This window comes from Microtus ochrogaster, chromosome X, assembly GCF_000317375.1.
Source record: "Microtus ochrogaster isolate Prairie Vole_2 chromosome X, MicOch1.0, whole genome shotgun sequence".
Classification (NCBI taxonomy): domain Eukaryota; kingdom Metazoa; phylum Chordata; class Mammalia; order Rodentia; family Cricetidae; genus Microtus; species Microtus ochrogaster.
The window spans coordinates 21189082-21206537 of NC_022026.1; the positions used below are offsets into that span (position 1 = coordinate 21189082).

The 17456-nt window shown below is 37.3% G+C and overlaps 1 protein-coding gene across 1 annotated transcript in view; it reads left to right on the forward strand.

Annotated features, from left to right (window-relative positions):
• Positions 1-746: 746 nt before the first annotated feature.
• Phka1 (phosphorylase kinase regulatory subunit alpha 1) overlaps positions 747-17456 on the forward strand; it is a 127892-nt gene continuing 111182 nt past the window's right edge. The window contains exons 1-5 of the mRNA XM_013350522.2: positions 747-1103; positions 2530-2688; positions 5657-5704; positions 7679-7847; positions 14264-14346. Coding sequence (XP_013205976.1) covers positions 1026-1103; positions 2530-2688; positions 5657-5704; positions 7679-7847; positions 14264-14346 — 537 coding nt within the window. The 5' untranslated portion in view covers positions 747-1025. The remainder of the gene's footprint in view (positions 1104-2529; positions 2689-5656; positions 5705-7678; positions 7848-14263; positions 14347-17456) is intronic.

Here is a 17456-nt window from a genome sequence, read left to right on the forward strand (position 1 = left end):
CTGTAGAGCAAGGAAGCAAAGGCCCTGGGGACTTCTTGCAGGAGGCAGATTCCCCAAGCCTGTCATAGTGTCCTCTGCAGCCTTCTTCCCTAACCCCTCTCCCGCTTTATTTTCAGCTGAATCTTTGTTGTCGTGGCAACACTAGGGGGAAGCCTGCCAAAGCAGGTACTCCACTGCCAGCTGTCCCACCAAGGCCACCCTCTGTTGCTGCTCGCTCTTTGCCCTGTTCCCTGCCTGCAACACTTGCTTCCTCAAAGATCTCTAACTGCTTCTTCCTTCCCACGCCCTGGACTCGCGCGTCTCTAAGGAGCCAATAACCCCAGGGAGCTCTCTTTTGTTTGGTTTCAGAGTCTAATCCGACTTTTTTGTCAAAGATCCGGAAATGGAACCGCTCAGCCCTTGAGCGCAAAAGCGCGTGGTCTCTCCTTTCACTTTCCAAGTTCCTGTAGGTTCCTAAAACTAGTCCCTCAGAAGTGAGAGCAACAGCCTGTGCACACAACAGGCGTGCAAAATTAAAATAAATAAAACTTGGAGCGTTTCAAAAAATAACCTCAGGAGAGCACATTGCCTACGGCGACACATTCTGGGCGGAGGGCCGCCCCGAGCCGCCGCCCCCCCCCACTCGCCCCAGAGGCCAGCCCGTGGGCGCAGCGCGCAGCTGCAGGACCCACGCCCCGCCCTCGCGTGCTAGCCAGGGGAGGCGGGGCCGAGGCCGCTAACCCCCCCCCCCCCGCAGTTGCCAGCCTGGAGGCTCCGGGCTGGTGAGGTCTCCCTTAGTCCAACGGAGGATGCCGGTTCGGCTCCCGGGGGTCATGGGAGACTGAGTGGAGACCGGGGACGTTGCGAGTTGAAGCCTAGACCACGGGAAGCTGAGCCGCCACCTAAAGTGGACTCCGAGGCCGCTGGAGCGGGGCGCCGCGAGGGAACCATCGGCCAAGCGAGTGAGCGTGCACTCCGAAGGTTTCCGCAGGCCTGGTGTCCAAGCTTCCCCCGAGTGTGGACTGGGGGATTAGGGATTTGGTGCGATGAGGAGTCGGAGTAACTCAGGGGTCCGCCTGGACGGCTATGCTCGGCTGGTGCATCAGACCATCCTGTGCCATCAGGTAAGAGTAAGCAAGGGTGAAGTGTGAGCAGTTGGACACTGACCCTGGGTGAACCCTCGAAAGCGTTTGTCTTTGGGGAGGCCCTAAAAGATCCTGCAGGAAAGTTACACGTTGAACCTGAGGAAGAACCAAAGTGTGGCATGAATAACCACAACTCCCACCCCTCTGCAGTAATTCCAGTAACCACCCACTTCTCCCCACCCCCGGCTACAGGTGGGTACCAGGAGCACTTGTTTCCTGACACCCTCGCCCCGGGTTTCAGCCATCTACTTCTACTCCCCGCAAAGATGTAGGAGAACATTTAGCCATCCTAAGAGACCTTAGACTATTGCCAAGGTCAAGGCACATTGTGTACACTTCTGTTTAAATAATTTTGCTCCATGGCTTAGGCTGGCCTTAAACTTGGAAGCCACAGCCTCCTGAGTTTGGAATAACAGATCATAAACCAGTGGGTTTTTTGTTTTTGTTGTTGATGTTGTTGTTTGTTTCCTAAATTGTTTTTGTTTTGTTTGTTTGCTGGAGACAGGATTTCACCCTGTAACCCAGGCTGACCTCAAACTCTCCATCCTCCTGCTTCAGCTCCTCAGTTCTGGAATTACAGGTATACGCCACTGTACCTGGCTAATGTGTACTGTTTGGAGTTGTTTGGTTTGTTTTTGAAACCAAGTCTTACTCTGTAGCCCATGATGGACAGAAACTCAGTATGTAGCCAAGGCTGGCCTTGAAGTAGCATCAGTCTTCTGCTCAGTCTCTCCAGCCAAGAAATTACAGGCATAAGGCACCACACCTGACTGTATTTATTTTTAAATATGTTTTTTTACTCCTTTACTTCATTCGTAGTTGAATTTAACTGAAAAATTACATTTTTAAAAAATACTTTTAGCAATTCTTAGTAATACATTTGATAATAACTTTAATAGTGCCTTTATTTTAATAATACCCACATTTGGATTTGTAAGCCTCCAACTGGCTCTTTCTCAGTCTTAAGATAGCACACGGAAAGAGAACAAGCTTTCTGTTACAAAACAAGTATGTTCTGCAACACTGATTAACATCAGTAGCACACTGACTATTCCATAGTACTTGAATTATATACCTGAAATTTGCTGAAAGAGTAAATCCCACCACATCAAAGTGAGGTGATGGCTACATTAGCATGATTGCGCTAATCATTTCACCATAGATTCATGTATGTGTCAAATTAACCTGTTGCATACTATAAATCTGTATAATTTTTATTGTCAGTTATAACTCAGTAAAGCTGGGGGATAATGTCTGCCTGAAATTGGTTTAAAAAAAAAGTTCTAAAACTCAAGAATGGGGAAGTAGGAGAAAGACTAAGATTTCCAAATAAACTATTCCATAGATTATGTTTCCTTTTACACTCTGAGGTTAGCTGCCTGTCCTCTCTTGGTTGATCTTGCAGAATCCAGTGACAGGATTGCTTCCAGCCAGTTATGATCAGAAAGATGCCTGGGTCCGAGATAATGTGTACAGCATCCTGGCTGTGTGGGGTTTGGGCCTGGCATATCGGAAAAACGCAGACCGTGATGAGGACAAGGCGAAGGCCTATGAGCTGGAGCAGGTAATCCAAACATAATCACATAGAGATGTGGAGCTGTGTGTGGTTGTGGTAGGGTGAGTGGGAGCTAAAGGAAATGTCGCTCGTAGGCCATCCTGCTGAAATTGCATTCTATAGTTTCCCTGTACTCTGACTGAAGCAGTTTGATTTGGTTATTGCAGCAGAAAGTTGAAACTTGCAGGTTCAAGGAAAGGGGTGCAGTATATTCCCTACTTTTCAAAATCCTACCCTGATAGTCCTAAAGTTAATAATCCTCTAAGTGTATTTTCAGGTTCCACCATTTTGTTTTCATTGAGAAGACTATTTGGGAGCAGATAAGTACTATTTTACTTATTTTTGAAAAATAATTGTGGTATTTATATACACATAACTGGCACAAATCAACAGGCCTTCCTCATCAGACAGAAGTATGACTTTGTTGATTTTTATAGTTATGACCACTATTTTAGAGAGCTTGTTGCCTGCCTCAGGACAAATTGAAGTCAGCATTAGGAGATGATTTTAAGCCAACCTTTAAGGCATCTTCCCCTCAGTAAATTAGCATTTTTTAAGGAACTTCTGAGCACAAACGAAACTACATCCTTTCAAGTGTCTAAAAGAGCAATAAGTTGGCATTGTTTGGATTCCATAAACTCTGTAATGATAAAGTACTCTGCTATTAGTTGTAAGTATACGTGGATCTGTTGCCATTAGAGAAGAGCCTTACCAGACCAGCCATTTTCTCCTGTCGTTTTCCTTGAACTCCATTTGTGATCTGTAAGTCAGGATATTGGGATTTGGTATTTTTAAGAGTATCAATATAATCAGAAGCTGTAGTTGCCGGCAGTGGGACAAGTCTCACTATATTGTCAATAGCAATAGCACAATAGCAATAGACACAAAACTTAATGGAGTTTTTGCTCTAGCCTAGGAAGTATAGACCTTTTGTAGAAATAATGCCATAATAGAAATTTGGAAAATGTAGGAATGGTTTTTTTAAAACCCCTAGTCCTGTATCCTACTCTGAATGTTTTGGTATTGTGATACTTTAGTACTTTGGTAGCTTGTTCCTTGTATTGATTGCTATAGATTAATATCAGCAGAACTGTAAATACATGTCTGATATATTTGATCAAAACATTTCAAGATCATTAGAATAAATCTGTTGTCGCATCATAATGCTGATTTGGTTTCTTTCCTTATTTGACCCAAGTGGAAAAATGAGGAAAAAGCTGAATTGCCAGTTCTAAAATTTAGTGTTCTGTTATATGACCTTTCACATAGCTGAAAATATTTTTATATCACCATATTAGTAACTTTATAATGTTTCAGTATATTATGAAAATGGGAAATAGCTTCAGAAAAGCTTTTGTGGGAATTACTAAATTTTATATGGATTTGTTTAAAGGATCAAAATAAATTTGATTATTAGGTCTGATGTTTTACAAACTTATGTCAGCATTAATTTAGAAACCCACGCATCTTTGTAAAGGGTCAGATGGTCAATATGTTTGGCATATAGTTCACTTGTCTCTAATTACTCTGCTCTGTAGGTATAACAGAAAAGAACCAAAGATGATATGTAAAGAATTAGCATGGCAATATTCCAATAACTGTATAGACAGAAACAGTGATGGGTTGGATTTGTCCCTGGCCCAGATGAGTAATCTAAACTCTGGCCATACACTGGAATTGCTTGGAAAGCTTTTCAGAGATATCCTTACTGGACCTTACTTTAAAACAATTTGAGATTCTAATATAGACAGACCTAATAATGTGCCTAGATAACTGACCTGTAACTAGTAAATGAACATAGATTAAATCCAGTATATCCATGGATTAAATTTCTACCTACTGCCAACTTAACATTACTGTATAGATTTCCCCCAAAACCGTGTTAATCATTTATGCTCTTTGTTTCAACTGTTATTTTAGCTTCTCTCTCATAAAATTTGAGAATAGACGAGAATTGTGGATGAGAAGAAATAGGTTTAACTAACTTCTATATTCTATATTGGAATTATTCATAGGTATGCTTTTACAAATGTCCCCTTTCTTGGGCATATAGATAAAATATCATAGCTATAAAAATAAATACTCAGGTAAATCAAGGTCTCTCTTTGGCTGCTTCCACTTCTGATTATTTTATTCTCTTGTTTCCTCTCTCATCTTTTTTTTTCATGGCTTTTCTATTACCTCTATGCAAATCTGTTCCTTTAACTCTGATCTTACTTGTGATCCAAACTCCAGTTTTCATTTGTCTTAATAGTTTTCTCTGCGTATCCTGTGGCTCTTCAAACTCTGTGTGCTTGAACACCCACCTTTCCAAGTAAAACCAAACCAGTACTAGACCAAACAGTAGTGAATTGTCACTCTTTCTCTTAAAGGTGTCCTCATTTTATGGGCACCCTCACAGTATTACTTTAAAAATTGCTCATAGTATGATCTGTGGAACACAAGGCCAATTTAAGATCTTCTAGATTGTGAAACAGAAAGCTTTGTAGAGAATTGGAGAAGCTATTCAATGCTGATATGTTCTAAAACATATTCACTACTTATGCCAGGCATGCATATGATCTGTATATATACAAATAATCAAAACACCCATACATATAAAATGAAAAAAATCTTTAAAAAAATAAAATGAAAAAGTTTCAAAAATGCTATGGAGACTGTAGGGTATATACCATGTAAGTTGACTTGTTCCTTTTCTCTAGCTGTTTCATCTCCCCTGTTAGATGGTTGCCTTATTTTTAGGTAAAACTGCCAAACTTATATTATTATTTAAATCCAAGGAATCATAGCCTATGGCTTTTGATTTAATTTTTTAGCTGTAATCTGTTCTGTGTACCTATAAAGTAAGTGCCATGTAACTAGAACCCAGGATAGGGTTACTTGTTCTCCAAAGGTCATGTACCGACTGAAGTTGCTGAGTCAGTGTACTTGTAGCTCAGTATGTTTATAACAGCCTTGTTTCCATTTATTTCTACAGAGTGTAGTGAAGTTAATGAGGGGACTGCTGCACTGCATGATCAGACAGGTATGGCAATGGTACCAACGCATAACAAGACAGTATCCTAACAACTTCCCAATAATGCCTATAGCCTTTTTTCAGATTCACAAATAGTACACTCTAATTTTAGAAAGTTTGGAACTCTCAGGTGGGGATGTCACAGAGACTTACACCACCCTATTACAACGGGAATATTCCCTTCCAGGATTTTTCCTCCTTTTACAAATAATTTTTTAGAACTGTTTAAACTCTTAGGTCCAGATCAGTTTTAGTAATAAATTTTTAGATTTTTAAAAGATAGCAAAGTACATGTATCATATAATTTCTCATATATTCAGTGGAAAGAGAAGAATACTCTACAATATAAAAACATTTCTTGATAGGGAGTCATTCCTTTTACTGTAAATGGAATAAAGCATATACATAGCCCTATATTGATCTGAATTTAGTGTTTCCACCAGATGAGATTTGATGTAAAATGTAGTTAGAAAAAAAAATCAAAGTATTTTTAATTTTATGATTGGGGACGAAGGATCTTGAACTTGAAGTAATTGGCATTCCCTGACTTTGAATGTAGCTGAATATTCTTTTGTATGTGAATTGGAAATCTGCAGTCCCTTACTGGTGAATTGCTTGCTAGAGCTTTACCTCCTTTTGTTGACCACTTATTTGTTTTTCTCTTACTGAGTTCTTGTACATTAAGGATATTAATCATTTGTCACATACATTGCAAATATTTTTACAGTTATGTTTTGAGTTTATGACATTTTCTCCACACAAACATTTTTTAGTAATAAACCTTTATTCTAGGATCTTAAAACATGTACATATTTAATCTGACTTAACTTTGTGAAAGTAGAAAGAAATCAATGCTCAACTTCTAAACTTATCTACAAATGACTTTTCAATATATATACAATTAATTGTTGTATATATATCTTTACTAGTTTGTTCACATATATCATTTTTCTCTCTGTCTTTTCTGTTTCATTTGTATTTCAGATATATATATATACTTTCTATCTTATTGAGTATGTATAGTCACAAATTTAATGAACATATTTAAGATGTCCTGGTTATTATACATCAGAGGCATAAATAATAACAACTACATTTCAGGAATTAGGTCAAGAACTATTGCCTTATACCCAAGGTTTCCTGTCTGGACTTTTGCACTCCCCCACCCCACCCCTGCTCTCTCACTCACAAGGCTCCCCCTGCCGTGTGTGTGTGTGTGTGTGTGTGTGTGTGTGTGTGTTACAAATTGAACCCAGGGCCTTATGCATCCTCAGAATACATTATCACTAAACTTATACCCCAGTTCCCAATGGTTCTCTTCTAATTTGTTGTTTCAGCTTTCTATAATACTATTTCTCTGAGACTCTGTATGGTTCTCATTAACTCTTCTCATGGCATCTTCAAAACTTAGAGAGATGGCTCAGTGGTTAAGAGCACATACTACTCTTGCAGAGGACCTGAACAAAGAGCACCTCTTGCAGAGGACCTGAGTTTGAGTTTGGTTCCCAACATCCATGTTGGGCGGCTCACAACTGCCTGTATCTTCAGCTCCAAGGAATCTCATGCCCTCTTCTGGCCTTTGGGGATATCCATACTTACAAACTACCATGTACACACATATAATAAAAATATCCTCTTTCAATGTATCTGTAGATTTCTACTTTAATTTCAGGAACAAATGTGTAACACTGGGTTATCTTACTAAAGTGTTAATACATTTGAACTTCCAGTTTCTCTACAATATGACAAAGCAACCATTTGAAAAGCATAGAAGAAAGGAAATGGACAGGAAATAGCTGCTTTGACCATTTGTTGTTTTTTATTAAAAGTAGCACATGGTGTAGCAGAAAACAGATAAGTATGTATCTTAAATATTCACTCAGGGTTATGCTTAGGGAAGGTGGAGTTCAGTGGTATATGCCGTAGCACTACAGTGTATGGGCTGACTTTCTAACTATCCTTCTTATGCTATTTTCTCTTCAGGTGGATAAAGTAGAGTCCTTCAAGTATAGTCAGAGTACTAAGGATAGCCTCCATGCCAAGTACAACACCAAAACTTGTGCCACAGTAGTGGGTGATGACCAGTGGGGACACCTGCAGTTGGATGCTACTTCTGTGTACCTGCTCTTTCTAGCACAAATGACTGCCTCAGGTCAGTACAAGGAGAGAATTACTGCATGCCCCTGGGATTGGAGCATCTGCTCTGGTTCTTTTGGCTTCTCTGTAGGTATTGGCCAGAAAATAAAATATCTCTTTATAGTACTCAAATAAGTACCTTATAAATAATGAAATTTTGTGAGTTTTATACAGCTAGAAAAGTTTTTTGAGGTCTAGGCAATATATTATTTTATTGAGAAACAAATTTGTATTGAGAATCTAATTAATACTCTTTAAAAAACAGGCACATGAAATTCTTGACTAGATCTTTAGACAGGCATTTTTATTATTTATTAATTCTCAGATACGAGGATATAGGTGGGAAGGTTGAAGGTTTTTTCTTATTTTCATACTATAGTAATATGCCTGTGATTAGTGTAGCTATAGAAACATCTACTTTGTATACTCATTGTGAGTATGATCTGAATCTAAATATATATGTTTTGTTAAACAATATTCTATGTAAGTAATTTATAATTATATTTTGATGCTTGATAAGAAAATTATAAGTAATATAGTAGCTCACATTTGTATATAATTCTAACACTTAGAAGGCAGATGCAGAAGGATTGTTGTAAGTTCCAGGCCAGCCCTGGTCTATATAACAACTTCTAGGCCAGTCAAAGCTATATAGTGAGATCCTGTCTCAAAACAAACAAACAAACAAACAATATAGTTTCCTTTATAAATGGAAAACTAAAAATGGAAGTAATCCTAGTATATCCAGTTCCTAAACTTAGTAAGAACATTTCCAGACCATTCTGAATAAGTTAATGTATTCACAGTACTGTGTGTGTGTGTGTGTGTGTTTTTTAACTGTAGTGCTGGGGTTTCGACACAGGGACTCACACATGCTAGGCAAGCACTCTGCCACTAAGCTAAAATCCTAGCTTTTAAAATTTTTTTGAGAGAAAGAGTTTTACTAAATTGCCCAGTCTAGACTCAAACTTATAATCTTCCTTTATGAGACTCTCAATTAGATGAGATTATAGGTGTGTTCCATCATATCGAGCTAGTGCCATGCTTGTGTGTGTATCTGCAGTGTGTTTGTTCATATGTGGCTAGAAGTGCATGTTCATGGGTCTGCCTGTGTGTGTGGAGGTCAGAAGTTGATATCAAGGTGTCTTCTACCATTGCTTTTCATTTTATCTTTTGAAACAGGGTCTCTCACTGAACCCAAAGCTAGTGAATAACCAGTGAGCACTGGGACTCTGCCTCCCTCTCACCTTCCCCAGAGCTAGAGTTACAGATGTACATGACATTCCCAGCTTTTATGTGGTTGCCGGAGATCACTACTCAAATCTTTATCATTGCAAAGTGGGTACTTTTACAGCTGAGCCTTTTGCTTAGTCCTGAACGCTGTATTTTTGATATTTCAATTTCTTTGTCTTCCTGTTTGGCCAGTTCCTCAGTACTAAAGGCACCCAAAGTGTGAATCCCCTCAGAATAGTCTTCTCTTTTCAAATCAATGTTTGGTGATAAACTCTTTAATTTTTCTTCTAGAACACATGGTCTGGAGTCTGAATAACCTTTCTGTAAAACTATAAATTAACTATCCAATTAGTCTTATTTTAGATGAGAACTTTCTTCCAGAATAAATATAATTTTGTTCTATTTCTTTAAATAGAATGGTAGTTGTAATTTCATTTTGAATAATATTTTAATGCCAACTCCGGAAGCTGTTTATTTTGTTGTTTCAGTATTTTGGGGGTTTGTGGGGTTTTTTTGAGACAGGGTTTCTCTGTGTAGCCCTGGCTGTACTGGAATTTTCTCTGTAGACCCAGCTGACCTCAAACTCAGAGATCCACTTGCCTCTGCCTCCTGAGTGCTGGTATTAAAGGTATTCTCTATCACTGCCTAGCTTTAAAAAAAAATAAAGCAGGCACTAAATATGGTTTTAAATGTGATTCCCCCAGATAGAAAGAGAGATACATTAAAAAGCTTCATGAGATATATTCATTAATTAAATGTTTATTGACTCCTAACTTAATTTTCAATTCAATTAGCTGACCTTGATAAGTGCTTGTAATAAAGTAGATATTATTTGATTAAGTCTTTGAGAAAAAAGTTTGAATAAATCAAAATTTACATTTCAGAAGGGGAAGGGACTAATAATAACTATATAGTACAGAATTTTGAAAGAAACTTGTCATCAAGGTAAGGGTAGATTTCTAGCTAGAAGGTTAGGGCTATTTGAGGACTTGTATAGCATGCTATATAGTTTGAAATTATAGTCTGCAATCCATAGAGAACCATTCAATGTAGATAATCAGGGGACTTTAATGTGGTTCATTCTACTACCAAGAAGATAGATTGGATGAGGTATATTGGATAAGGAACAAAATTAAGATGGAGGACTAGTAAAAAGCTTAGTGAAATACTTTGACAAGAAATGATACCAATTTTGAGTAATGCATTTGAATTGAAATTAAAAAGGAATTCTGTTAGATATAATTGGTGAAAAGAATATGAAAATCTTCATAGAGTATTTGCAGCATTTTGAATTCTTGAAGATAGATTTAGATAGAATTTGATTGCAGCTTATAGAACAATAGCATGAAGAGCTCCATAGACTCCAGCAAAACAGCCAAAAATGCTGAAAAATTAAGAACAGTCCAACCCTTTGAAGCCATTGGCAGTTTCCCAAAAGACATACAGTAAGCTGAGAAACACTCTAGGAAATGTAACTATTTAGAACAGTGAGATACTGTGGTATCTGTTCTCAATCCCTTTCCCATCCCAACCCAGGAAAATAGAAGCACTAACTGAGGTGGCTATAGCCAGAACACAAGGCCTCCTCTCTCCTAAGCTATAGTACAGTAGTTTTCAACTTGCCTAATGCTGTGACCCTTTAATACCCAACCATAAAATTATTTTTATTGCTACTTCATAACTGTAATTCTGCTACTATTATGAATTGTAATGTAAATATTTTTGGAGCTAGAGTTTTCCCAAAGGGGTCACAACTTACAGTTGCTCTAGTTTAGTTTAAGGTACCTAATTCTCCTTCAGAAAATAGGCTGGCATCATTTATCATTCTCCCAAGCTCTGTATTGCAGAAGCCCTAGTTCAGGCAAGTACAGCTTTGGGGTCCTCTATACCCCCAGACACTAGTGAAGTAGGATCTACCTTAGAAGAGCAGAGTAAGATACTAGGTCACCTACCTCTTGATCGGGTCAACCATCCTACACTGGAATATGCAAGCTGGGATGATCAGAAGCTACAACTCCTATCCAGAGCTTAGTATGGAAAACAGAAGTGCCATTGCAAAGGAAATGGACTGTTGTGCTTACCATCAGTGCTGGAGCACTGGCACAGAAATGCTCACGGAGGATAGAAACAAACTGTAAAAGCAAAGCCCTTTAGCTCTTCTTAAGAAAATTAACTTTTTTAAGAAAGTTTAGGAGACTTCAATGCAGATTTTGTTTCTTAGTAAGGAAGATGAAGGGCTAGACAGACAACTCAGCAGTTAAGAGTATTAGCTGCTCTTCCAGAGGATCTGACTCAATTCTTAGCACCTACGTGATGGCTCACACCCATCTGTAACTCCAATTCGAGGAGATTCTATGCCTTCTTCTGGGCTCCACAGGCACTACATGCATATTGTGCACCCATGCTGGCAAAACCCACACACATCAAAGTAAGTCTTCTGAAAAACATGTCTAAATAATTAAGATGAAGTAATTGTTCAGTAACAGCAAAAAACTAAAAGACAGATTAGTTAGAACTTTAACAAATCCAAAGAACACTAAGGAGTGCTTCTAGGTGTTAGAACGAGTATCATAGACTTGACTTAAAGATTGTACCAGAAAGGGCCTGAGTTTAATTGTTTAAAACAATGGAGCAGTTTATGTTTGGGGATTCTACAAAACAATAGAGTGGTCAGTTGAAGTCGGTGGGGGATTAGCTTTATACCAACAGAGGAAGACATTTACCAGATCTTGGAAAAAGATAGTTAACTAGCTCCTCCTCCCAATAGCAACATTGTCTTCTAAGTGTGACAATGCATGTTGCCAAGACTATATCTTCTGAGGATTACCAGATGCTACATGCCATGGGGAAATAGATTTTACTGAAATAGTTTAGTCAAATCCCTAAATAAACAAAAACAATCCCCAGAGAGGAGGGTATCAGGATCTATAAACACACTTTATAACAATACCCAGTTTTTAACCTAAAAATTTAGACATAAGGCAGCAAGAAAATAGGAGGCAGAGGCAGAAGGATTATGAATTAGAGGCTGCTTGGAATACATAGCAAGGCCCTGTCTGAGAAAGAAAGGGAGAAGAGGGAAATAGTAATTGGAAAGAGAGGGAACATGGAGGGGTGTAGGTGGTAGAGCACAACTGTAATCCCCACACTTGTAAGATGGAGACAAGAGGATTGGGAGTTCAAGGCTAGGCTCAACTGTACAGTGAGTTCGATATGATTATTAGGATATATGAGGATCTTTTCTCAAAAAGAAAAAGAGAAGAGAAGGAAGGAAGAAAAAATAGGAGGGAAAGTTCTCTTGGATATAATACCAAAAGCATAAACAGCTAAAGAAAAAGTATTAATTGGTATTTACAAAAATTAACATTTATGTTTCCAAGGACCCATTCAAGAAAGTAAAAGATAATCTATGTACAATATGATGTCCATTTGTGATCCTAGCACTTGGGAAGTGTATGTAGGAGGATCCAGAGTTGAGGGTCATCCTCAAATATTAGCAAATTCACTGATAACCCATGAGACCCCATTAAAATGCTGCTTGCTCTCTCTCTCTCATATGTATGTATGTATGTATGTATGTATGTATGTATGTATGTATTACGCATGTATGTATTTCTGTCGTGTGTGTGTAAAAGCAACCTATAGATATAAAATAAAGTATTTTCAAATCATATATAAACAATTTGTATCTAGTATAAAGAATTACCACAACTCGTTATTTAGAAAAATAACAACATAATAAAGTCAGATGTGGTGGGGTAGTACATGTTTCTAAACCTAGTAGTTGGAAGGTAAAAATATGGGGGTCTCATGTTTGAGGCTATATGAAGACCCTATCTCAAAACAAATGAGAAAGAGAAAAGAAAAAAACTAATAGCCTCCTTTAAAATGGCTGGAGTTGACTAGAAAGATGAATCAGTATTTAATAGCACTTGTTGCTCTTCCTGAGGACCTGAATTCAATTCTTAGCACCCATATGGTAGCTAACAACCATCTCTAACTTTAGTTTCAGCCAATCTGACACCTTCCTCTGGACCCTATGGATACAGCATACATATAGTACACAGACATAAATGCAGGCAAAGATACTCAACACATAAATAAAAGCTCAAAAAAATTTTAAAAGTGGCTAGAGGATTTGAATTGATTTTTTTAATAATATGTATAAATAAACACTAAGTATGTGAACAGATGCTGTGCATCATCAATCAGTAGAGAAATGTGGACCTAAATAACTATAAGAACCACTTCAACCACTCCAGAATAACAGTAATCAAAACAGATAAAAAGTGTTGCTGAAGATATGGAGAAATTGGAACCCTCATCCACTGCTCTGAGAAGTGTAAAATAGGGCAAAGGAGATGTCTCAGCAGATAAAAGTGCTTGATACTAAGCCTGAATGCATTCCCTAGACCCATATGGTAGATTTTGAGAAGAAACTTCCCTCAAATTGTCCTCTGACCTCCCTGTGTACTATGGCATGCACACACACAAATGTAATTGAAAAATTTTAATAAAAATTATACAACCACTTTGGAGATCAGTCTAGTAATGCTGCAGAAACTTAAATATAGAGTTGCCATATACTCTAGCAGTTTCTAGTTTCTCTCCTAAGTGGGTAGATCTTCAAGAAAAATGGCAACAGGTTCACACATAAAAGGTGTATACATGAATATTTATAGCAGCAGTATTTATGATAGCTAAAATGTAAAAACAACCCAATGTCTGTCACCTGATAATTACACAAGTAAGAGGTGATACATCAACACAATTGAATATTTTTTGCAATAAAGAAAGTACTGATGCATCTTACAACACAAAGGGACCTTCAAAATACTGTGGTCAACAAACACTGACATAAAGCCTGCAGATGATACACTTGCATTTATATGAATGTCTAGTGAGTAAAGAATTACTTTTTTGGTGATGAACATATCCCAAAATTGATTGTAGTGATAGATATATACTGTACACACAATAAAAGACTATTATACTATATACTTGGTATCAATGAGCTGTACGATAGACTATCTCAGTAAGAATGTAAACATACGGGGAAGAACAATATAAGCCAGTTATGCTGGACAGGTAGGAACAAGTCAATTGAAGTGAAGTTGATTTAAGCTGAGTCCACTAATTCACCTCCACTTCTGAGGCCCTGAAATGATAACTGACCAACTCTTTATCTTTTTTCCTTAGGATTGCATATTATCCACAGCCTAGATGAAGTCAATTTTATACAGAACCTTGTGTTTTACATTGAAGCTGCATATAAAACCGCTGTAAGTATTTATTTTAGAATGAACTTAAAGAATGGTTTTTGTTTTTAATATACTGAATAACCCATTTCTTCTTATAATGGGCTCCTTACAAAAGCACTTTCAGTTTCTTTACTAAGATCCACATTCCCCTGCTTGCCCTCTTACCAATGTGTTAGAGATGAAGAGGGTCCAGATGCTGTGCTTTCATTTTTTTCAAATTCCATATTCCATGGTGTGTACTTGGCAATCTAAGACTAAATTGTAGTCATTTTATTATATATTTTATATATAAATATATTATATATTTTAATTTAATATATTTAATCAGAGCATCTCTAGTCCAGGCTGGTCCTGAACTCACTACATGAAGGTGATATTAAACTTATGATTCTTCTGCCTCTACTGCCTGAGTGTGTTTGAGCTACTATGACCAGTTTTATGTGGTGCTAGGATTTGAGCCTTAGGCAAGGATTCTTCCAACTGATCTATCTATATCCCCAGACACTTATGGACTTATTTTAATTGAAATATTAAGAAGAAAGCATGATTACTGAGTGATGTTATAGGCCACTTGGCTGTATATAAAATTTATTTATGTGTTTATTGTTGGTATATTGATTTAGAATTTATTATACAAAAGTGTTTTCCTTTTAAAATACCATATGAAGTAGGTTCATATTAAGTCATCATCTATAATATTTTCCTGCATAAAATGTTGTGTTAGACACTTCAGAAATATGTTTTTCCTTTAGGCTAATATGAAATTTTTATTCTGTTCATAATCTCCTAAACCTCAAATAATCTAAATGTCCATCAATAGGTAAATGAGTAAACAAATTATAATATGTCCATGAAAGGTAATATTGTTCAACAATAGAAAAGAATGAACCCATACAAAAGCATAAATATACCTAAAAAGCATTATACTTAGTAGAAGTTTAATAGATATCAACTGAACTCAGCATAACAAGATGAAATAAGGCATAAGTCATATCAAGACTTGATGAGGCAACCCAGTAGGAGGAAATAGGTCCCAGAGCAGACAAAAGAGTCATAGACACCCTCAGCTGCCATTTTTAGGAGTCCAAGATAAACCCCAAGCTAAAGAACCACAGTATGTACGCAGATGGCCTGATGCAGACGATTTATTCAGGCTCCACGATTGCTGGTTCAGTCTCTGTGTGTACCTATGATCCCCTGGTTAGTTAATTGATTATGTGGGCTGTGTTCTTGTGGTATCCTTGATTCCTATGGCATAGTTGAACTTTTCTGTCCCATCAATCTGCTCTTCAGTAACCACAAAGAGGCTTAATATTAATTATAAATGCTCAGCCAATAGCTCAAGCTTGTTTCTAGCTAACTCATACATTTTAAATTAATATTATATTAATTATAATTAATATTATAATTTATATTATATTAATTATAATTTATATTATATTAATTATAATTAATATTATAATAATTATAGTATATTATATTAATATTTATATTAATCTACATACTTCCATGTGGCCTTCTCTTTTATCTTACACCTCCTTGTTGTTAGGCAAAACCTGCTCATTAATTTTCTAGACACCCAGACTCCCAAAATAATCACACAGAAATCTGTATTAATTAAAACACTGTTTGGCCCATCACTTAGGTGTATTGCTAGCTAGCTCTTATATCCTAAACTAACCCATCTCCATTAATCTGTGTATCACCATATGGCTATAGCTTATTGGGTAAAGTTCTGTCTGGCTTCTGTCTCCGGTGGGGCTACATGGCTTCTCTTCAACTCCACCTTATTTCTCCCAGCATTCAGGTTAGTTTTCCCACCTAGCTCTATTCTGTTAAGCCACTGGCCAAAACAACTTTATCCATTAACCAATAAAAGCATCACAGATACAGAAGGACTTTCCACACCATTTCCCCTTTTCTGCCACAGCTACGTGGCAATAAATAGATGAATAGAATGGGTTAATTTAAGATATAAGAGTTATCCAGAAATACACTTAAGCTATTGGGCAAACAGTATTGCACATAATATAATTTCTGTGTGATTGTTTTGGGAGTCTGGGCAGCTGGAAAACAAACAAGTGGCCTCCCCCAACAATACATTGGCACCAACGTGGCCAACTAAATCCACTTAAAAACCTAGCAGAGCTTGAAAAGGAATTCTAGACACAAAAAACCCCCAAGAGTTTAATGCAGCTTCTTGCGCAGTTTGCTGGTAGAAAGCAGAGACGTGGCTCCTTTAAGAGGTTTTCTAACTCAGTTTTAGCAGTAAAAGCTGCAAGATTTCTTTGAAAAATGGTGGCTTCCTGGTTCGCCAGTACAAACAGCTCTGACTCTGTTATTTAGACAGAAAAGGGGCAGTGATGTGGGAGGTGATGTATGCTGTCTGTGAATATGTCCCAGTCCCACCACTGGAAGCCTTGCCTGGTTACAGGCAATGGCTGGTTCAGGCCGCATACCCCCCATTACTAGAAGCCTTTGCTAGGGTCACCCTCATAGGTTCCAGGGAGTTTCAAGGGGATACAAATTGGAATTGAATAAGTTAAAGAATCAGTATTTGCAAATGATATTAGAGTATACATAAGCAATCCCAAAAATTCTACCAGGGAACTTATATAGCTTACAAAGACCTTCAGCAAAATGGCTGGATATAAGATTAACTCAGAAAAAAATCAGTAGCCCTCCTACATACAAATGACAAAGAGGCAATGCTTATCTTTTTTAAATAAAATGTCTGTTCTCTTGGTTATTTGTAATGTTCTTTTTGTTTCCATTTTATTTCTTCTCCCATCTTTATTATTTTCTTCCATGATTTTTTATTATTCACGTCTATTGAATTTTGATTTTTTTTCTTGTACAAGACTTTGAGATTTCATCATTAACTTATTTATTTGGGATCTCTGATTATTTACTGAAAAGATTCATATAGCCATAAGCCATTGAGACTGTAGCATAAAGATTTATTGAAAGACGTAAATAGAGACTTCTAATTTGTTTCAAGCCACCCAGACTTGAATAATCACACAGAAACTATATTAATTACAATACTGCTTAGCCTGTTAGCTCAAGCTTTTTATTAACTAACTCTTACTTCTTAGCCCATTTCTATTAATCAATGTATCACACGAGGC